The sequence below is a fragment of the Apodemus sylvaticus genome, chromosome 1 (genome assembly GCF_947179515.1).
Source record: "Apodemus sylvaticus chromosome 1, mApoSyl1.1, whole genome shotgun sequence".
NCBI lineage: Eukaryota > Metazoa > Chordata > Mammalia > Rodentia > Muridae > Apodemus > Apodemus sylvaticus.
In genome coordinates, this window is record NC_067472.1 from 93,882,748 (window position 1) to 93,905,479 (window position 22,732).

The following is a 22,732-nucleotide window of genomic DNA, read 5'->3' on the forward strand; positions in this document are numbered from 1 at the left end:
GGTCCAAGGCCTCTGGCTTCTGCTATACCATCAATATTAGATTCTCACCAGAGCTCCTCCCAGATCTCCTGTTGTCGCGCTATGCCATGGTGCTGCAGCTGTGGCTCTGCAGGACTGGCCCCTTCACGTGCTCCAGCAGTTCATACATGGGTAGATGTTGTGGTGGTACAGCTCAAAGCCCTGGATCTGGGCCTGGGTGGTAGCTGGGTTGGTCAGCCTGCCCAATCTCCTGCACCCACACCACCCTGTAAGCTCCACCCCCGGTGCTGCAGCTAACAAGGGGCAGGGCCAGCTCTCCTGCTCTCAGGCCCTCAGTGCTGGCTTACCCCAGCCTTCACCAGCAGAGCCAGCTCTACTGTGCTGCCCGGGCAAAGTGCAGGGCCCACTCTCCTGAATGCTGCAGCTGATGAGGGGGGTGGGGGGAGGGCAGTTCTCCAGTTCTCATGACTCTGTCTTTTTTTTATTGATATATTTTTTATTTACATTTCAAATGATTTCCCCTTTTTCTGGGTCCCCACTACCCTCCAGTCCCATAAGCCCTCTTCTGTCCCCCTGTTCTTCCATCCACCCCTTCCCACTTTCCTGTTCTGGAATTCCCTTATACTCTTGCACTGAGTCTTTCCAGAACCAGGGGCCACTCCTCCATTCTTTTTGGACATCATTTAATTTGTGGATTATGTCCTGGGTATTCCAGTTTTCCAGGCTAATATCCACTTATCAGTGAGTGCATACCATGATTGATCTTTTGAGACTGGGTTACCTAACTTAGTATGATGTTCTCCAGCTCCATCCATTTGTCTAAGAATTTCATGAATTCATTGTTTCTAATGGCTGAATAGTACTCCATTGTGTAAATATACCACATTTTTTGTATCCATTCCTCCGTTGAAGGAATTTTACACCAATTTAAACCTAAGTGAAACTTATTTACTTGTTTTTTAAATGATAAAAGGATATTTTCAACAAATTGGCAAGAAAATCAGTTTCAGAGAGGTACTTACATAAATTACACAAGTTATATACGTATAATATACAGCTCTCTCATTTTAAGGAAAAAGTATGTATTAAAAGTTTGATAAAATTTTGTTAACAGTAGAAACCTCCAGAGGAATTTCAGTTGCTATTGACTTTATAGATTGCTGTTTTGAAAATGTGTTTGATGGGATGGAGAGACGGCTCAGTGTAAGTGCTTGCTGCTCTTTCAGAGGAGCCTGGTTCACTTCTTGGGTCCCATATCAGAGGGTTCACAACTGTCTGTGACTCCAGCTCCAGGGGATCCAATGCATTTTCTGGCACACATGTGGCATACACATAAAATAAACAATAATCTTTAAAGTCAGTCTTAAAGACCTTGTAGATTACTCAGAATTTCAGTATAGATGGGTATTTTTGTTGTGTGAGCCTGGAGGTCAGCTTCTTAGGCAAAGGATGAACGCACCTAGTGTTAGGAGAGGGCCTGCAAGATTTCCACCTGAACACTGTACTCAAAATGTCAGCAATTTCTCAGGCTTGTTTCTGGACAGCCTTGGCTACACGGAGTGTCTGTGTGTGTGGTCCTCAGGGAAGATCAAGTAGAAGGGAGAGCTTGTCTGTGCTGTGTGTGTGTGCACAAGGTCAAAGGCCATTGTGCAAGAGAGCTTGTCTGTGCTGTGTGTGTGTGCACAAGGTCAAAGGCCATTGTGCAAGAGAGCTTGTCTGTGCTGTGTGTGTGTGCACAAGGTCAAAGGGGTGGCCATTGAGATGAAGTTGAAGCAAATAGTCTTCTAAAGCTGAGCTCACTCCGCCAGCTCTCTCAATGTCAGAGAAAGGTCAGGTTTGCATTGCAGGCTGTCTGAGGGTGAGAGGGTGGAGGTGGGGGGTGCTTGTGGGGCTGATAAGGGGCTGGGAAGTCCCAGCCAGGCCCAGCCCTGTGCTCAGTCTATGAGCTCATGGGCTGAGTCACATGGGGAAGGAGGTGATGACAACTTAAGAGTCTGCGGCCTCGACCTCTGAAATCAGCAAGCCCTCCTTCTCTCTACCATCTGCCCCTGTTCCTCCCCTTCCCATGGGTGTTTAGATGCCCCTAGCAGAAGTTCCTTAGCAAGTTAATTAAGAGCTGGTCACACCCTTATTAGCTGTGTGACTTTGATTAGTGTTTTAACCGCTTAGGTAAAAATTTTCCCCTAGGTAAAATTGAGTCCCTCACATTTCCTTCCAGCTAGGCATAGTTATTTTGGCATCGGATCATGAGTGTAGGGTTATCCCTGGCTACACAGCAAGTTTAAGACTAGCTTGAGACCCTGTTATTATATTTTGACTAGCTCCAATCCATGCGCAAGTCCCCTACCTCATTCATTACTCATTCACTGGCATGTTCTTTTGCTGGCCTGTTGTGTTACTGGCAGGTAAGTGTAAAAGAGTTCCTAGTATCAAAGGGAACCTAGGCCATCCAACCAACCAGCCAACCAAATAAGTAATTACAATATGAGTGCATAATTTATTTCTTTTTTAAGATTTATTTTGTGTGTGTGTTTATACACATGCGTGTGAAGTACTTGAAGAGGCCTGAAGAGGGCGTCAGATCCCCTGGAGCTGTTATAGGCAGTTATGAACTGCCTGGCATCGGTGCAGGAAGTGGAACTCAGATCTTCTGGAAGAGCAGTATATGGTCTTAACCACTGAGCCTTCTCTTCAACCCAGTTTCTTTCTTTGCGAGGCAAGTTCTTTCTATGGCTGTCATAGCCAAGTCTGGTCCTAGACTCCTGTTTCAGCCTCTCAAGTGTATGGGAGTATATCACAGCTGTGTGGTTTCTAAAGCAGGGCTGAAGCAGGTAGGGTAGCCCGAGAGGACTTTGTTGGGTGGGTGGGTAGGGATTCTGCATAATCTGACATTTTTTTGCTTGCTCTGTAAGCCAAGATGCTAATTTGTTGTTCTAGACTTTAGGGTATTGTATAGACTTGGGAGGCAAGGACTGCTCCCTATCACGGCAGAAGGTGATGTGCTCCAGTGCAAAAGGCTTTATTTTTAAGTTTCCAATTCTTCGGGTGTAAGGTGCAACAGGTAACCTTTCCCCAGTGTGTGCATGAAGCTTAGGGAGGCAAACACTGCGCTCACACTGCTTCTGTGCAGCTGCCATCAGAGCTTCTGTCTCCCACCCCAGAGTCTTGTGTTAAACAGGAGGGCTTCCTTCTCACCACGAAAGCAGGGGAGACTTAGGCCCTTGGCATTCTTGATGGGCTTCCTGGAAGAGGTGGTGATTAGGCTGTATTTGCAAGGGTGTCTGGGAATTAGTTGCAGGGGGGAAGGGCATTCCTTGCTGAAGCACTGGTTGCTCAGTCTAAGAGCTGCAGGACACTTATTTCGAATGCCAGAGCATGATAGGAACAGCAGCTGAAGCTGGGAGGGTGGGGACTGGGTCAGGAGACTTGGAGAACCCAGCCAAGGAGTCAGGAGACATGCTGAGTTAGGCATGTCTCTGTCCACAAGGCTTTATCACTCTCCTTGCTACATACACGAGCTATCCCATGATTCCCCAAGCAGGGAGCCAGGACGAGGCTTGGGCGGCAGAGGCCATCTCTGAGGATATGGCTTTGCTCAAGCTCAAAACCCAAGTCCTCACTGGGCTTCAGAGTCTGTGTGCCGCAAGGGCCTGGCTTTGGGCCTAGAAGTCTGGAACATTTTACTTGAAAGTGGAGCCTGGGCCAGATAAGTCACAGTGACTGTACCAAAAATTTGGTTAGGTCAATGTCATTAGCTGCAGAGATCACAATGAGTTCTGTGACTTCTGGATGTACAGGGGCCAAACAGTGTCTGGTGCAGGCGTGTGGCTGTCTTCTGCCCTGGGAACTTGGGGATTCTTCCAGGCACTGACCCAGCGGCCTTTGCATCCTGTTTGTCAGATCTGTGGAGTCTTATCCTTCTTCACCCTTGGCGTGGCTCTGAAAACCACAAAGCTCTAAGCCCATCTTGTTTGGTTTTTAAAATAATATCACAAAGGTAATAATAATTCTGCTGTGCTCTCCATGGCCCCTCATTTGGGCACTGTGACTCAGATGTGATCGGATTAAGGAGCCCCTCCCCCAGCCCAGCCACTTAAATACTGGCTGTGGAGAAGTGACTCAGAGTTCCATAATACCTTGTGATTATGATGGCAGTGAGGAGTCTACACAGTGAAAGTCTACACATCGACTGCTGTGTGCCAGGTACCTCATGAGGGGTCTCTAACACCCCTCCTACCATCTGCATGACAGCCATCCAAGGAGGATACCTAATGATCCCATTTTATAGATGGAGTAACAGAGACACAGAGACACAATCCAAGCCAGTGGGTGACAGAACCAGTACTAACAGGAGGGATGGAACATTGACGTCTTTACTGACTCCTAAAGCATGTATTTGCTTGCTTGCTTCTATTTTTTAATGACATGATTTCATGCAGCCCAAGCTAGCTTCAAACCTGCTATAGAGCTGAAGATGACCTTTAGTCTTTGGTCCTCCAGAGGTAGTGGTGGGGACAGGTGGATCTCAGGGTCTCACTGGCCAGCCAGTCTAGCTAAAATGGTGAGCTGCCAGTTCAGAGAGACACTATCTCAAACAATAACACGAAGAATGACGAAGAAAGAGATTGATGTTAATGTCTGGTCCTCTTCCTGCCCCCCCTTTAAAAAGACCCAGGTTTCTATTCTTGTGAGTGTGTACTCAGGAGTGGAATTCCCAGCACATGGGGGTGGGGAGGTGGAGGTGGGGGGGGGAAGGGGGTAGGGGTATCTTTTTTCAAAAACATGTGTATGGGTGTTTTGCCTACATGTATGTCTATGTACCACTCTCCTGCCTGGTGCCTGAGGTGGCCAGATGAGGGCATTGGATCCCCTGGAACTGGAGTTATAGAAGGTTGTAAGCTGTCATGTGAATGCTAGGAATCTTACCTGGGTCCTTTGGAGTAACAGCCAGTGCTCTAACCACTGAGCAATCTCTTCGGCCCCTCACAGGGCCTTTTGGTTTTGGGTTTGATGAACGGCTGCTCTATCATCTCCCACAGTGACTTTTGGTTTCAGATCCCATGTCTACCACAAGCATATAGTCTTCCTCTTAAATCTCATGATTGAAGGCACTGGGAGATAGGCACAGGGACCTCATGTGAAAAATTATTTGACTGTTTTTAGTGGTTGCCTCAATACTCAGGAGGCCGAGGCAGGAGGATTTCAAGTTTGAAGCCAGTTGTGGGTATATAGCAAACCTTATCTCAAAAAGAAACAGCAGAAAAGCCAAACCCCAAATAACTCCTGGTCTCTCTTGTCCTTGCACGAGGCAGCACTTACCCCATTCTGACTCCAGAAGTTGCCTCTGCAGTGTGGCAGCCCCTGATTTGGGGCGTATATACTTATAAGACCCAGAAGAAGACTTACATACTTCTTCCAGGCATTCACTAGAGACTGGGGTCTAGTTAGTGTGTGCAAAACTACCATGGTTATACACAGGCTCACCAGGTGACCTTTTGGTGACATCTAGGAATCCATGCACCCACCCAACATCTCCATAGGAGACCCAACGTCCACTCTCCTGCCTCCTAAGACCTCCCGACCTCCCCCCCCCCATTTCTCTACCAGAAACATCAGACCACAGAGGCTTTGGTTCCCCAGAGAGACTTTGTGGTACCAATGAATATTTGAGTCCCAGAGGCTTCTTGGGAGATAGGTCCAAACCGACCCGATGGAGGCCTCAGTCATGTCTGTTCTTCCTTTGGAGTGGGATGCAGGGTCAGTGAAAGGGAAAGGCTGGGATGGGGTGGACAGGAATGAGGCCATGTTAATGCCCTTGAGGAATGCCAGTGGGGCACAAGCCGAGCTGGTGTCCCACATGAGGCAGAAAATTACTTCTCTGGTCATCTCCCCAGCAAGGGACGGGAAATGATGGATGGAGATAAAGTCACCGGCCTCACTCACCGGCCTCACTGCCCTCTCTAGACCTGCTGTCGCTTCTGCACCACGGAGAAGGAATAAGACACTGGGGTGCATTTCAGAACAGCACAGTACAGTAGTATTTGGAACATGAACTACTGTGGTCAGAAGCTCTGCTGTGTGGCGCTTGTCCCTGCTCTGTGGGGAAGTTCACGCACTGACAGCGTGAGAGGGGACTGAGGCAGGAAGCAGTGAACACAGCCACACACCTGTAATCCCAGTATTGGGGAGCTGATAGCTTGAGGATCAGGAGTTGGGGAGTTTGAGGTAGAAGGATCAGGAGGTAGAGGACAGGCTGGGCTACATAATACCTCCCCCATAAAATGTGGAATAAGTGTAAATATTTTCTTCTGACTTAATTTTTTGGCTTTTCGAGGTAGGAAAGCAGTCGATTACAGGGGATGCATGTGATGAATCAGGAATGGTGTTTATTTCGCTCTAAGGTTGCTTCTAAGGCAGTGACTATGAGTTTCTAAGAGGTAACAGTGGCCAAGGTGCCAGACCAAACAGATGAAAAACTGTGTGTGCAGACAGGTCCTGTGCCAAAGAAAATAGAGTATTTCACAGGGTCTGGCAGCTTTAAGTTGGAGAACTCACAGGGCCTGTTGGGTTCACTTCAAGTTCTTTAAGGAACAAGGGGCTAGGAATGTGGTTCAGTTGACAAACTACTTACCACGTATGCCCAAAGCCCTGGGTTCGAGCCCCAGCACTGTAAGGACCAGGTGAGGTGGTGCACTCTTGCAATTCTAGTACTTAGGAGATGGAGGAGAAAGGACAGGGAATTTTAGGCCATCCTTGGCTACATGGTAAATCTGAAGCCAGCCTGTGCTATTTGTGACCCTGCCCCAAAACAAGATAAACAAAAGAAGATGTAATGGAAGCACTTGGGGCAGAGCTCTGTCATACCATACCCTGAGGCAGACATTACTAATGTATTGCAGAATGATTTTCTTATGAGCACAGATATTTCAGTACTTGAGCTAAGATAACACTACAAGAAGTTGGTGACAGCAGAGTAAAAAAATTCTATTTGTGACTCACTTCTCATCCCACTTGGGGTGCAAACGCCCCATTTATTGATGAGGTACAGAGCGGAGGGTTGTGCACTTTTTTCAGGACACAAAATGTTCAGACTTGGAACCTCATTTCCAGTTAGTTTAGGCTTTGATAAGCCTGGGGTTTCCTGTCACAGAAGGCAGGTCTAGGAGAATCATGCCGCTGAGGATTGGTGGCAGGAAGGGCGCCTGATAACGTGGGAGAAACTGAAGACTGAGGCAGAGACTTCTTGGGAGTTCTCACTGTGGAGAACAAAAGTTCAGAAAGTACAGAGGAAAGAATTTTCTGAAAGGTTTCGAGTCCCAGGAAGTCAGGGGGCTCCATTTGTTATGTGTCACCCCCGGGTCTGGGCTTGGAACGGAGTGGGCTCCAGTAGTGGAATGGTTAGTAGATGAATCAGAAAATGCGGAGCAGAATAAACAGAAGAATTCTTGAAAACAAGAGCCAGAACAATGTATCTGAAGTGGTGTGTGTGGTGTGTGTGCCTCTGTGTGTGTGTGTGTGTGTGTGTGTAGGTGTACATGTGCCTCTGCGTGTATGTGTGCGTGTTGGGAGGTGGTACATGTGCCTCTGTGTATGTGTATGTTGGTAGGGGGGTACATGTACCTCTATGTGTGTGTATGTGTGTGTGTGTGTGTGTGTGTGTGTACATGGAGACCAGAGGTTGACATCAGGTGTCTTTTCTCTATCATTCTCCACCATACTTTTTGAGACAGCCTCCCTCGCTGCACCTGGAATTTGCCTGTTCAGCTACACTGGCTGAACCCCAGGATCCAGCAGTCACTGTCCCTCAGGTCTGGGATTAGAGGTGTGCACAACCACTCCTGGGGAGTCACATTCCCTATGTGAGTGCAGAAAGCACTTTACCCATCAAGCACCTTTCCAGCTTTGTGCATGGGTTTTATTAGGAAACTGTCCACTCCGGGGGATTGCTTTTCTGGGCTGCATTCATTCCCCTACGTTCTGAGCATCCGCTGTTTGCTGAGTGGTATCCCTGAAGGTTGCACAGGTTCAATTTCAATCCCTGTAACACTATGACGTAGATATTGTTTTAAGGAGTAGGATACTGGAGTTGGGGAAGTTAAATATCAAAAGCTACACTAGAGGAATAAATGATGGAACTAGAATAAACAATTGTAAATTGTGGCCATCTCGAAAGTCATGGGCACTTGCAGCTGTGATTTGGGGTAATTTTGGAAGAGTTTCTCAAACCTCAGACCACCTGATTGCAATGTGGGTCATTTAGACCAAGCTTCACTGATTGGCACCAACTCCCTCTGCTGGAAACTGGAGACACATTCACAAAGGAGAAGCAGAGACAACGTGCACAGTGACGGTCCTCACCTCAGGGACAGCAAAGTCTGTAGATCACAGGAAAAGACAAATTGTGGTCTCTCATATCTCTGTTGTTCTCTGTCTCTGTCTCTGTCTCTCTGTCTCTGTCTCTGTCTCTGTCTCTGTCTCTCTCTCTCTCTCTCTCTCTCTCTGTGTGTGTGTGTGTGTGTGTGTGTGTTTGTAGAGGCTAGCCCTTTCCTCAGTCACTTCCTATTTATTTTAAGTGTTTTTTGAGACAGTTTTTCACTGACCTGGGAGCTCACGGATTGGCCAGTGAGCCCTAGGAATCTTTCTGTCTCTGCCTTAATAGCACGAGCATCCATATTCACGCTCAGACCCACGTGCTTGCAAAACAGTTCCCTGACTGAGCCAGCCATCTTTTGTTTCTCGTTTCCTCTTGCTGACATTCTCAGCCACCGAGGCAGGGCCCTTTCTGAGAATGGCATAGTGTCAGAAGGTGCTGCCACTGCCACAGTGCAGTCATGGGGTGTGGAAAGCACAGATTGAGAGCAGCCTGGATTCCCCATGGTTTCATCAGGACCTCTGAGGAGCAGTCAGGTCCAGGAGGCAGAGAGAATACTTCTTAGAATGGAGGAACATCTGAGGTCAAAGACAAAGGCAAACTAGTGTCGCGCACCAGGGGTCCTTGGATTAGATGGTAGTGACCCTGTTCTTCCCAAGCCTGGGAGCAGAAGGACATAGGTTCAGGTCTCTCTCCAGCAGCCTTTGCATCTTCCTTTATTTCCAGTGTCCCTGTCTTTGGAGACCTCCTCCCTTAGGGAGGACGTGTATCTTGTAGCAGAAGGGCCAGGTCCAATGCCACAGTCAGGTCACTCCGACCTAGTGTAGAACAGTTTCTCTGCCTCTTACAACTTGCTGGGATTCAGAATTGGAGAGAAAAATCCTGAGAAGTCATTTTCCAAGGCACCTACTATGTGCCGGCTGTTTTCTCTTCCTCCTGCCAACCACCTAACTGGTAAAATAAATCAGACATGTGGGGTTGGGCTTTTCCCTTGGAGGCAAAGTGCCCATGTGTTCTACCAGCCCCTGAGGGTGAGGCAAAGACTCAACCACTTCTGAGCAAAATGAAGTCAAGCACGTTTTTTTTTCCTACCACAGAAGCAAATTAAAACCCTTTCCTGGCTCATCAACATGCATGGCTTAAGTCTAGAAATTCCAGGAGCCCCTTTGTGCCTTGCTGTGGAAGACTTCTGTGTGTAGAAGCAGGGAGAGGAAAAATATTCGTGGAGAGGCGAACTGGAAAGGCTTTGAAGCTGGGGAGAGGCCCTGGGGTGAGGCTTTCTTCTGTCCAGAGCTGAGCAACTTTGCTTTTGTTCTGGGTAGCTTTGGATTTTAGTCACTTTTTCCTACTTTTCAAGGGAGCTGAGGAAATTCTTTGTGATGTATTTTTTTAAACACTTGTTTCTTTTTATTTGCATGTGGAGCATGCCTCTCTCTCTCTCTCTTTCTCTCTCTCTCTCTCTCTCTCTCTCTCTCTCTCTCTCTCTCTCTCTCTCTGTGTGTGTGTGTGAAATCAGAAGACAATTTACTGAAGTTTGTTCTCTCTGTCCATCATGTAGGTCTTGGGATTGAACTCAGGCTAGCAGGCTTGACGGCAAGCACCTTTAACCTACTGGGCCATCTTGCTCTGTGGTATATTTTTAAAGGAGGATGATATATTGGTGACTCAGAAGTTGAGGTTCTTAATCGTGGGTACCCACCAGCATCACCTTCCTGATCTACTCAGAAAAAGATCATGTCTCTGTCTCCACCCACTTTTTATTTATTTGCCTTTCGTTCATTTGTTTTTGAGGCAGGGTTTCTCACTGAAGCTTACCAACTCTGTCCAGATGGTTGGTCACAGGGATGCCCCTGTCTCAGCCTCTCCAGTACTGGTGCTCCAGGTATTCCCCAGCACACCTAGTTTGATGCATGAATGCTGGAGATCAGACTCAGGCTCTCATGTTCTCACAGGGCAAGTATTCTATCCCCTGAGCCACTCCCCCAGCCACTCTAACTTTTAAATTATTTCCTACAATCTTGAGATTCTTGGATGGAGACTGCCAGCTACATGCTATCAAGTACCAATGCCATCACAAACACTTGTGTATCTGTTTTGTTTTTTGAGATACAATTCCCTTTTTTCTGGCCTTGAACTGGTTATGTATCCAAGGATAATCTTTCAAACTCCCAATTCTCTGACCTGCCCCCTGCCCAGGGTTTGTTGTTCCCCCGCCTCCAGCCTCTCATGACAGGGTCTCTGTGTAGCTCTGGCTGTTCTGAAACTCAGTCCATAGACCAAGCTGGCCTGGAATTCCAAGATCTGCCTACCTCTGCCTCCCAAGTGCTAGAATTTATTTTTATCTCATGCGCATTGGTGTTTTTCCTGCATGTATGTCTGGTATGTAATGGTGTCAGATCCTCAGGACTTATAATCATACAGATGCTGGGAATTGAACTCAGGACCTCTGGAAGAACAGCCAATGCTTTTAACCACTGAGTCATATCTCCAGCCTGTTTTGCCACTTTCAAACAACACTTTTGTTCATCCCTGCTTCAAAAGGAAGAGCTGCCCCTGGACTTTACCATCAAGGATGCAAATAAGTCATAAAACACTAACTCTGTTATTTCTCATTAGGTGGGGTCATTTTTGCTTGTAATCTCATCTGCCCCCTTATCAATCTAGATGCAGTGTTCTAAGAGGGGTCTCCAGGCTTCAGACAATTGTCAAAAAGCCTGCATTGCAAAAAAGGTAAAAACTTCTGTTTTTATGGGTTTTTTGTTTTGTTTTGTTTTTGACATAGGGTCTATGTAGCCCAGGATAGCCTCAAACTTCTGGCATCCTCCTATCTTGGCCAACCCCAAGCAGATGCTAGCTGTTTTGAGTTTCACTCTGAATACTTTAGCCTAGAACTCTCAGTGATCCTCCTGCCTCAGCTCTCCAAGCCCTGGGATTACAGATGTGCCTCCACACCCTGTTCTTTGTGCTAGTCTTTAAGGGGCAGGGGAAGGATTCTAGATGTGTGGGGCTAAACTCTGGGTGCTGCGGAGGTCAGAAAATCAGGTAGGGCAGCATGTTGGCAACTGCTCCCAGAAGCTATGTCAAGAGCACAGTTTGGAAGGTAGGTGATGCTCTTAGGATAGAGGGCTTGCAGAGGCTCTGCCTTGAAGGACCTTGTTAGTCTGGTCCCTTGAGCTGGGCAAACCCAGGGCTTAGACAACCCCAGCTCTCTTGCTAACTAAACTCAGACCTTATGTGCCAGGTCATAAAATTGTAGAGTCAAGAAGAGCCTCTTCCGGGTGACAGGAATGTGAGAATCCTGTCCAGTTGTTCCCTATCTGATGTTAGTCATAAGGATGCAAAGTTGTCCCTCTTCGGGTTGCTGGGTGAGTGAAGATCAAAGCCACAAGAGGTCACACTTTGTGGGTTTCAGAACTTGGAATCATCAGGGTAGACATCTCCTCAACTCTAGAACTGCAGCCCCACTTCAGGGTCACTGGGGAGGTGCTGGTTTTTTCCACTTGAGTCCTCCTTGTCACATCGATGTCCTACAGAGCGTTTTAGATGCACGCTGTTACCGAGGCCTGGAAGGCTGCTGTCTCCTCCAATTATGTGTTGATTGAATTAGTCCAACGTTCAGCCTTCTCCGGGGCCTCAGCCCTCCATGTTCAGAATGATTACTATCAGGGACTTGCATAATTAGGTTTGTGCTTTAAAAGGATGACTCAGGCTATAGGAGGGAGTTGTGGGGAAGGGGTTGGCTAGTGGCTAGAGGTCAGCATCTTTGCTGATTTATATAGGGAACAAGATATGATGCGAGGGAAGGGGGAGTGCTCTCTGAGGACAGTGGACCTCACTGATGAGCTGAAGCAGGAGGTAAGGAGAGTACAACTGGAAGAGTCTTTGCCCTAGGATCCATCACCAGCCCCATTAAACTAGGCATGATGACATTGTGTGACATCCACCCGATACAGGTTCAAGACAATAGAAAGTCTTTACCAGCTGTTTAGCTACCACTACACTGTGTGCTTGGGACCCAAGCACAGCCCTGAGCATTTCTCAGGGTGAGCTTTTAAGCCCAAAACCCACATTCTGTTCAACACACCTCAGTTAGCAGAACCCAGAAGCAGAACTATAGAAGCCAAAAGGCAAGGTCAGTACATTTAGGAACTTGTCCAGAACTATGGGCTTTGATGGATTAGGTCTTTGTTCTTATTTTGGGTGGATGTCGCTGTTGCCTACATGTGGTATTCCAAGGCCTGAATGGTGCTTCCATCATGGTGTCAATTGTGCTAAGGAGATGCAGCGATGGTCCCACTGCCTCTCACTTCCCCAGGGCTTCCCAGTACATTCTTTGAGCCTGAGTCCCTAAGCACTTTCTCTGGAGAACTGGGCCAAGATTTGCTTTAGCTAAAGTTGGAACAGGGATGCAGTCCCGAAACCCTGCACTCAGTGGGTAAAGGCAGGAGAATCAAAAGTTCAAGTTCATTCTTGGCTGAGTAATGGGTCCAAGTCCAGGTCGGGACACCCGAGAGCCTGCCTCAGAACCCCATCCCTGGGAGGAACTGGCCCCCAAAGAGCCCCTTTGGGAGGGTTGGGTGAGCAGAAGCCTGGCCTTCTCTGGCTGTCTCTAGTACCCGAACACCTTCTCTAGGGACCCAGGTCTGGATTTAGTTACTGGGAACCTGGTAAGAACTTGGCTGTCTGCCATTTCTGGATCTAACCTGATCAAATGGCTCTGAGCTTTGCTGGGCCTTGCAGTCTGGTGTTTGTAGCACTGAGTCTCAGATTTAGGGGGCAGGAGGTGGTGCTTAGCAGCAGCATGGGAGAGGGTGGGAAGGCCTGACCCAGCTCACCTCTGCTCCACTGGACCAAGGGAGGATGGATGAGGGAGCACGGCAGGTGGGTGGAGGCATGAGGGGACGGGAGGTGCTCTCTTTGGCATCATCTGATCCCTGGTCATGGAATCAGTTCTAAAGGAGGAAGGGCTCATGGCTTCAATCTGGGGTGAGCTGGTTTGGGGGACTGTGAAGAAGCATGACATCATGGCAAGGAACACATACATGAAAGCATGATAGCATAGGGCTGCTCAAACCATGGCCAGAGAAAGATAGGGAGGGAGGGAGGAAGGAGGGAGGGAGGGAGACAGGGAGGGAGAGAGGAGGGAGGGAGGGAGACTGAAGGCCAGGAAGAAACTTTAGCTAAAGCAAATCTTGGCCCAGTTCTCCAGAGAAAGTGCTTAGGGACTCAGGCTCAGAGAATGTACTGGGAAGCCCTGGGGAAGTGGGGTGTGAGAGGCAGTGGGACCAGGTCCTGATGCAGGTGGCTAGCTGTTCCGTTAGGCACGCCTCTGCACCTAAGGATCTGGGGCTGATGGAGAGGTGGCTGTGAGAGGAGTTCTGGTGTAGGCTGTGGGTTAGGGGCAGGGTGTACTCCTTACCTGAGGGTGTTGAGCCTAATCCAGGGTGGTGGGTGCATCTCACTGGGGTGAGGATAGACTGTCACTCTCCTCTTCCCTGGGTTGTGGAATGGGGGGGGGGAATTGGCAGAGGCAGGTTACCACCCAGACTTTTGCTGACGCTAGCACTACAGATGATAAGGGCTGGCTGGCATCGGCCCCTGGCTCCTGCCTAGATTTTCCACAGGGCTGTCTCTATAGCAGGGGCCAGGCCAGAGCCCTGGGTGAGGGTGCCCCAAAGCTCTGAGCTGGTAGCCCCATTTCTGGGAAAGGCTGTAGGCCCCACTGTGTTGGAGACAGATGTGCAATTTTCATTACTGGTTCCCACAACTGGCTTCATTCTGAGGTCAACAAAGGAGTCTCAGCAGTGGAGAGAGACTGACCTAGAGGTCTCTGCATACTTACACAGCATACACACACACATATTTGTACACTCACACATATATGTGTACACACACATACACACACACCTTAGATTTCGCTGATATGAAAATCAACTGAAGAATAGAGGCCACCCACCCTTCTGGGTATCTTGAGTCAAGGTCAGCTGACCAGTAGGGAGGGTTCCCTTTCCTCAAGAGCCCTGGAACACTCACTGCCTCACTGTCACACACTGTCACCTCCTGCCCGCTGCCTGCCGGCTGCCTCTGTGTTTGCTCTAGTCTCCAAGCCCCAGCTTAGGGCCACTTACTGGTGACCTTGGCAAGAGACTGATGATCTCATTGCCTCGGTTTCCTTGTAGGTAAAGCAGGCCTCTCTGCTCAGTGTAGGAGAGAAGGTGGTCTGAGGGTAGTGAGAGGGAGGTGATTGGCAGGTGGTGTAGAGTGGCGGGAGGGGTAGGATGGGGGAGGGGGTGACAGGTGGGGCCTAGCCTGCAGCACAGGCCTAGCCTGCAGCACGGACCAGCTGGTTTAGACGTTCTGTCCTCTGCTGTCTGTTTGTTGTCTTTGGTGAACTGATCGGTCTTGGGTCCCTTCTGCATTTCTCTGTCCTAATCGCCCTCTCCGGTGTCCTTGTCTGCTAACAGAGGCCCCGGGAAGTTGAGTTGTGGTGAGAGGCAGAGCCCTGGTGGAAGCCCTAGGTTGGTAGTCATTCAGTTGGAAAAATACTCATTTACTAGAATCGGCCCCACTAGCCCAAACTGAAGCGAATCAGGTTGCTGGGAGTCTTCCTAAGACTTCCATGGTGCTCCCACCCTGAGGTGTGGGCTCCGGAGATGAGGCAGAGGTGGGAGACTCTGGCTGTTTGTATACACAAAAAGGATGTGTTAGCTTAGACACAGAGGTGGGCCCTTGGGGAGATGCTAACGGAGGCTAAAGGCAGTCTGAGATAGTGCAGCGTTAGGCACACAGCATTCTAACACCCCACATCTGGGAGCAACCTGGTAGCATCTTTAACACAGGTGAGGCCTTTCCTAGGGAGTCCAGTTCACAGTTGTATTGGAATTAATTGAGCCTGTCAAGGCCTTATCTCCAGAGTAGGACAGTTCTGAAGTATCCTGCGGCTAGGACGTCAACATAGGAATTTCAGGCAGGGAGCGCAAATCTGAGATGCTGCATTAACATTTTATGCATTGGTTATGGCTGTCGGGACAGAGCGTTCTGGTCATGGCGCAAGCGTGGATTTCAGAGGACGACTTTGCGGAGTGGTTCTCTGCCTTCACCTTCTCATAGATCCTGAGACTAGAACTTGAGGTCATCAGACTTGTGAGGCAAGCACATTTATGGGCTGAACCAGCTTGCCAGCCCAAATGGGGCATTTTGAGACTGGTAAGAAGAGCAGAGTGCCCCCTAAGGTGCTGAGGGACTGTGTTTAAATCTTTGATTTCCTTCCCACCATGACCTGGGGCTCACTTTTCTTCTCTGTAAAATGAAGCCCAAACTGTGGGAGCCTGCCTCTGGCCCCCAGGGGTGCCTTGGAAGCTTGGACCCATGGCCGTCCTCCCAACCCCAGGCTTTTGAGCACAGTGTCTCAGAATCTCTTTGCTGTCAAACCGTGAGCTTCACAAAGATGCCAAGGGATGCCTGTGTCTCTTTCCCCACTTTTTCAGGGTCGCACCGAGGCACCAAGACAGTTTCCAGGCAGTTCTGGCCAGATCCATAGCTTTCAGTTCCACTTTCGGGCCTCCGGCCTGGTTTTCTAAATATCACTCTAGACAACAAAGGAGGCCTCCTTGGAATGGCTGTGACCCATGACCAGCTTCTGGGCTATCAGGCTGAGAAACAGGACAGACAGAGAGACAGACAGACAGACAGACAGACAGGACGTGGCTACAGTTGCATAAAAGCCTGGACACCCTATGCTGCCCTTGCCAGACCAGGCACCCAGAATCCTTGGCTCTGGTTTTGTGTCTCACTCAGCAAAGGCAGGGATCACGTGGGAAAGGAGGCTCAGGGAGAGCAGGTGGGCTGGTACTGAAGGGAGGGGCCAGGCTGAGCTGTACAGAGATGCGACGCCTGTGGCCAGCTGGTGACCCTGGGCAGATCCTTCAAGAGATTAAAACTGACGGGGGTGGGGGGGTGTTGATCCCCAAAAAGGAAAACAAACACCAGCCAGCCAACCAACCAATCAGCAACAGCTGCTATCACCTCAGGGGGAGTAAAGCATTTTGGGGAGAAGCCAAATATGAGTGCACATGACCCCAGGAACTATATGTGGTAGTTTGAATATGCTTAGCCCACAGAGTGGTACTGTTAGGAGGTGTGGCATTGTTGGAGTAGGTGTGACCTTGTTGGAGGAAGTGTGTCTCTGTGGGGGTGGGCAATGAGACCCTCCTCCTAGCCACATGGGAGTCAGTCCTCTCTTGTTCACCTTTGGAACAAGATGTAGAACTCTCAGCTCCTCCTGCACCATGACTACCGGAGTGCCTGCAACGCTCCTGCCTTGATGATAATGGACTGAACCTCTGACTCTGTAAGCCAGCCCCAGTTAAATGTCCTTATAAGAGTTGCCTTGGTCATGGTGTCTGTCCACACCAGTAAAACCCTAACTAAGACACCATAAATTCCTTGTTGTAATGTGGTAATGGTTCACAAAGGTCTTTTTTCCCCCTAGTAGCAGGAAAATAAAACTAGTCATAAATAAGGCAGTGTATTTAAGAATATATTGGAAGGTACAACAGATAGAGGAGTTGCTGCAAATTGGGGAAATATCTGCTAATATCTGATGACAATGTGGGTTAATAGAGGCTAAGGGTCAGTTTGTAATTACAAAAAGATTTAGCTAACAGTCACAAAAATGAGTCAAATATAGACGTGGGAACCAACAGATAGCTATGGGGTGAAAAATAGCCCAGGACAATTTGGCTCTGTACCATTCGACTCCTCACAGTTACATAAGACCTACAACATTCTGACTCCCCACAATCACTTAAGTCTGGTCAGAGAATCTCTCCTGTACAACTTTCTTCACGGGTATGTGATTGGTTTTTTGTTTGTTTTTATTTTCGTTTTATTTGTTTGTTTTGTTTTGCTGTTTTTTTCTGAGAACTTCTGCTCACAGGAATCTTAACTATGTCGAGGGGATTGGAGGGAGCCCCTGCTGTTCTGTGGGCACTCGGCCTTGCTGTGGCAGAGCCCTGTGCAGAGATGAGCCGACTGGCTCCGGAGACCTCTGTGGGGCAGGCGTTTAGCTTAGCATCTCATGTCTCTGCTGGGCAGCTTGACTCAGCCAGGCCTCAGTTCGGGCTCTGTTTTGAGCAGCAGTCTGCCTTCAGTTTTAGAATCTAAGAGATAAGAAGCCAGTGAGGTCCTCAGCCCTCAGAAGTCAAAGCACCTAGGCTTCATGGCCGAAGACAGGAAGCAGCAGAGCCTTCTGGCGTCCTGACCTCAGGTCTCGGCCACTCCGGTGGCCTGGGCACAGCTGGGTTCCTAGGATGCTGTAGGGAGGACTCAGATGTCGCTACAATCCCGGAGCACAGGAAAGAGACGCTGGAACTCAGAGAGGAACAAAAAGCTGCACTTAGCCTTGTCAGCCCCTGCTTCTCTGCTCTCCTTGGTTAGAGGGCCTGGCCTCCTCCTCATGTGGGGCCTGCCCTTGCTGCAGAGGGAATCTCTGGATCGGACTTCCTTCTTTTTCTCTGTTCCCTTCCACGGTTGAATATAGATTTCTTAAAGGCAGAGAGAGCCACCCCCACATCATCTCTGTCCCTCTGCCTGCTGCTTCTTCCTCCTTCCCAAATGTCACCTCTCCCACTCTGTTCCCTTGCTGTTGGGTTTTGGAAGAAGTATCAGGAGTGTCCTGTTGCACCTCCCAAGCTGCCTTGTGTGTTGGGGAGCCAGGAAGGGCAGCCTCGGTACCCCAGGATCCAGATCCACAGCCAACCTGTTTTAAATAGCATCAGTACTGAACATACGGTTCTCCCTTTGCCGTTACAGATAACATGACCACGATGCCCACAGTATTCCTGATGCACGGGGCACTAAACCCAAAGATGATTATGTAGAAGGATATGTGTGGGTTAGGTGCAATGTCTGTGTCCTTTTATATAAGGGATTTGAGCATTTGTGGATCTGTTTATGTGTGCAGACGGGTGGGGGCGGGCACATTGGGGAGGGGCATGCTGGATGAATTTCCCCGGGGATACAGGGTCAGCTCACATCCTTAGGACCTCTCTTGTCACTAGGGGGTCCTGGCTTGGCCCCTTGACATGAGATCATCTTTTTTTTTTCTGGTGTAAGGCAGATTGTAGTTCTCCTAACATTTTTGGGACACTGAGCTGGGAAAGTTAGGGGAACAAAGGACCTTGCCTGCCTCGCTGACTGAGACCCAGGCTGCACTGTCAGCTCCCCACAGAGCCCAGCCCACTGAAGGGTGAGGGGAAGAAATCTACAGCTTCTGAGCTAGATGGACGAGACTCCGGGAGTGACATTAGGTTGTTCTAGGGGTGTCTGCTTGTGGGGTCTCCTTTGGCATTTTGTGGAGAAATTGCACAAAATTGGCAGTTTTCTGGTCTGAGCCACTGGTGAGCTTGCTTGCTGTGTGGGAGTGGTGTGCCTGTCTCAAACAGGCCTCCTGACTCAGGCCTCTCCCCTGCACCCTTTCTAAAGGGCTGGGGTAGGGGAGGTTGTTCTTGTGACTCTATCTTCTTCCTGGCTAGAGAACCCTGCTTGGTGAGCAGAGCACAGTCCAGGCTCCCCCTGGTGGGCCCCCAGCTTAGGGCTGCAGCAACTCTGAACCAAACACTGTGTCCTCAGACCTACAAGATTGACTAAGGGACATTCAGTGTGACCTGGGTCAAGGAAATCAGTCACCTACTTCTCAGTAATAGCACTTGATAACAGTAAGCGAGCCAGGGTATGATTGCTGGGACCCGGCCTGTACATACTCTGGGCCTCAGACCCCACAGACACCCTCTGTACACACTGGTATAGTTGCCTCAGCTCACAGAGTGGAACTGAGGACCAGCCCCAGGCACAGAGGTCCATGCCTGACACACCACACTTTAGCACGGATGTCTCACACTGGCTCTCACGATGGAAAACGCCCTTAGATGGGGAGGAGTCAGGGCCTGCTCTTCACAGAGACCCTTCTAGAATGTTTGCCAGGGTTCCAGGATACCAGGCCTCCAAGAGTCCTCCTCATCTCTAATTAGTATTTGGGAGCTCTGAGCCCTTCCACTCAAGAGTTATGGTGGGAAAGAACCCCTCTACCCCGCTTTAGCCATATCTCTTGCAGAATTCTGTGACTTTTATGTGCCACCATTTCCCAGTTGGCAACGTAAAGGTGACCCCGAAGCTGCCTCTTGCTGAGAAGTTTCTGTCCCGAGGAAGGGGTAATGAATTGTGTCCTTGCCTGTTTTTCGTCTCCTGCCCGCTTTTCCTGGGGCTGAGCTTGACCATGAGTCTGACTCACGGATGGACAGATGTTCTTAGCTGAGTGGAGCTGGCGGCCATGAGGCGTCCCGGGGCTGGGAGGGTGGGATTCCAATCATCCTGCTTTCTTTTTAAAGCTCACCTTGCCTCTTGGCGGCTCCTTAGAACCCAGGAGCCTGTGGAGGGCCCTCTTTGGGCCGGCCTGTGGCTTCCAGGGCCAGTGCCAAGGGAGGTGGTCTCTGGGATCTTCCTAGGCAGCAGGGACTGCTGAGCCTGGCCTCCAGCCCTTCCTGTGCAGTCATACGGGGCCTGGAACTCATTAGCACCTTTTATTAAAACCATCTGTTCTAGGTATGAACAACTTTGTGTCCCCATCCTCCCTGCCCTGGGTGTGGGGAGACTCTGAGCACAGATGGCGATTGTGTGGTGGATGTGGGAGGCTCAGAGCTCCTGGGGGAACTGAGAAGTAGACCCCCGTGTGAAGTGCAGGAAGGGATAGGTGAAAAGCACCCGCCGGGCTGGCTTCTGGGGTAGCTAGAGCTGGCGGGCACTTCTGGGCTGGTGCTTCGCTCAAGACTGGGATTAACCTGGATTCTGCCCTTCCAGGGCAATGCAGATCTACCCTTCTTCGTTTTACCGACTAAGTTGTCCCCTCTCGCTGCTCCCCCAGGAATGTATCATTGATGAGGACTGTGGGCCCACCAGGTACTGCCAGTTCTCCAGCTTCAAGTACACCTGCCAGCCATGCCGAGACCAGCAGATGGTAAAGATACCGTAAACTCCATTGTTGTGCTATGGGGAGAAAAAATGAGAAGTCTCAGGGGTTCTCAGGCAGGCTGCTTGCAAGAAGAGCCTTTCAGTGATAGGGAGAAGTCCCAGAGGGACTGATTCCTGGAGTAATCAGGATGTCATTCCAGCAGGCCTGCAGCCACCTCACTCCATAATCTCTGGTCACAATTGTGTGCCTCATGGGTAGCAAAGTCTGGGATCGAGGAGAAAACAGGAGGCCCCGCACTGGTCCCTTCCTCTGGGACAGCATCACACACAGCAGTGCACACATGCGGTCCCAGGCAAGCAAAAGGGCCACCTCTATCCTCCTGGGCTGCTCCCCGATCCCTTCCAGTCTCACTACTAAATGTGCAGGAGGAGGAGAAGACAGGAAGAGGCTGGAGCATCCCCGACTGAGGCTCCCAGCAACGGAAACTCATCTGCCCATTTGGACAAAGCCATGAGTTCATGAACTCTTGACATTTTCTTGGACGATAAAAAAGCACAATAAGTTCAGGAAATAAAGGGACCCGTGATCTTGCTCAGTCCATCCTGGAGAGACAGCTGCTGTTGTCCTCCCAGGTCACCCCCACACCACAGGGCACAGTCCTGGAGAACCCTTGTTGCTCTCTAATTGCTATTCCCTGTGGGGCTCTGGGTTTCTGCTCCTAGCATGCTGTCCCCAGCCTGGGCCTTGACGGAGCAGCGTGTTAGAATCCTGCTGCCTTCACCTGTGGCCTGAGGCACCTTCCCTTCTGACTGGGGCTAGTTAAAAGGGTGAAAGGTACAGTTGTGGGATGGAGGCACCAACGATACACAGGCGCCCTTTGTGAAGTCTTGGCCTGGGTGGAAGAGAACCAGACACCCACCTTCTCGGTGCCATTTTCCCAGGGTTGACCCATCTTGTACCCACAGCCACACCTCGTGCTGGCTGGCTCCTTCCGTTTCCACCTTGGGCCTGTCTCTCCTTGAGATAGAGGGAAGGAGTAGGTTACCTTCGGTTGATCTGAGCAGGCCGGAGCATCCTGCCAGGCAGTCCAGGCTTCTAGGCTAAGCCTTGGGGCTTGTGTTTGCCTCATTTCTTTGCAGCTATGCACCCGAGACAGTGAGTGCTGTGGAGACCAGCTGTGTGCTTGGGGACACTGCACCCAAAAGGCCACCAAAGGTAGCAATGGGACCATCTGTGACAACCAGAGGGATTGCCAGCCTGGCCTGTGTTGTGCCTTCCAAAGAGGTATGTGGGTTCTCCGGTGGCTGTTGAGGAAACCTACCCATAATCTCACAGTCAACGGGTTTGCTGGGCCTCAGAGTGCTAGCCAGCCCTCTCTCCCTTCCTCCCCCCATGCAGCAGGGTCTTCAATGACTGCGCCAGTCCCACAGCCTCCTACTGGGGTAGGGTGATTAGATAAGCACCGGGTTTAGGTTTTCCCAGTTGTTGACTATTCCAGCTAAGTTCTTTTAGGATGCCTAAGTCCAGGGCAGGAGGGGTACTCCTAGATAGGTGAGATTCCAGGAGCCCTTCCCTCATCCCTCAAAGGTGCCATTGGCTAGGGGTTCTTTGGATTCTCTGTTCAGTTCCCAGCTTCTGTTCTCAGTGCCTCTGCCCCAGGGCTAGTGCAGGCTTCTCCTGGTCCAGGCACTCCTGGGCTAGTGCAGGATTCTCCTGGTCCAGGCACCCCAGGGCTAGTGCAGAATTCTCCTGGTCCAGGCACCCCTGGGCTAGTGCAGGCTTCTCCTGGTCCTGGCACCCCTGGGCTAGTGCAGGCTTCTCCTGGTCCTGGCACCCCTGGGCTAGTGCAGGCTTCTCCTGGTCCAGGCAACCCTGGGCTAGTGCAGGCTTCTCCTGGTCCAGGCACCCCTGGGCTAGTGCAGGATTCTCCTGGTTCTGGCACCCCAGGGCTAGTGCAGGCTTCTCCTGGTCCTGGCACCCCCGGGCTAGTGCAGGCTTCTCCTGGTCCAGGCAACCCTGGGCTAGTGCAGGCTTCTCCTGGTCCAGGCAACCCTGGGCTAGTGCAGGATTCTCCTGGTCCTGGCACCCCAGGGCTAGTGCAGGATTCTCCTGGTCCTGGCACCCCAGGGCTAGTGCAGGCTTCTCCTGGCACCCCAGGGCTAGTGCAGGCTTCTCCTTTGCCAGGAGTGTGTCTGAAAGCTCTTGCCTGCCTCCCAGCTCCACTTTCTCAGACCCACTGTTCCTCCAGGTACCTCCCACTTCAGTGATTTGCTTGGAGGACAACATTCTAGAGGTTGCTCCTCTAGGCCTCACCCCCAGCCCTGACTCCTGGAATCTCCCATTGCAAGGCCTTGTCCACCCAGATCCACGCCCTCTTTATCTCTGCTCCTGGCCCAGCTCTTCCCCCTGCACTG

At 50.2% G+C, this 22,732-nt stretch overlaps 1 protein-coding gene across 1 annotated transcript in view; it reads left to right on the plus strand.

Moving 5' to 3' along the window:
* Positions 1 to 22,732, plus strand: part of Dkk3 (dickkopf WNT signaling pathway inhibitor 3) — a 42,329-nt gene that overhangs the window by 15,937 nt on the left and 3,660 nt on the right. The window contains exons 5-6 of the mRNA XM_052201099.1: positions 20,271 to 20,363; positions 21,458 to 21,602. Coding sequence (XP_052057059.1) covers positions 20,271 to 20,363; positions 21,458 to 21,602 — 238 coding nt within the window. The remainder of the gene's footprint in view (positions 1 to 20,270; positions 20,364 to 21,457; positions 21,603 to 22,732) is intronic.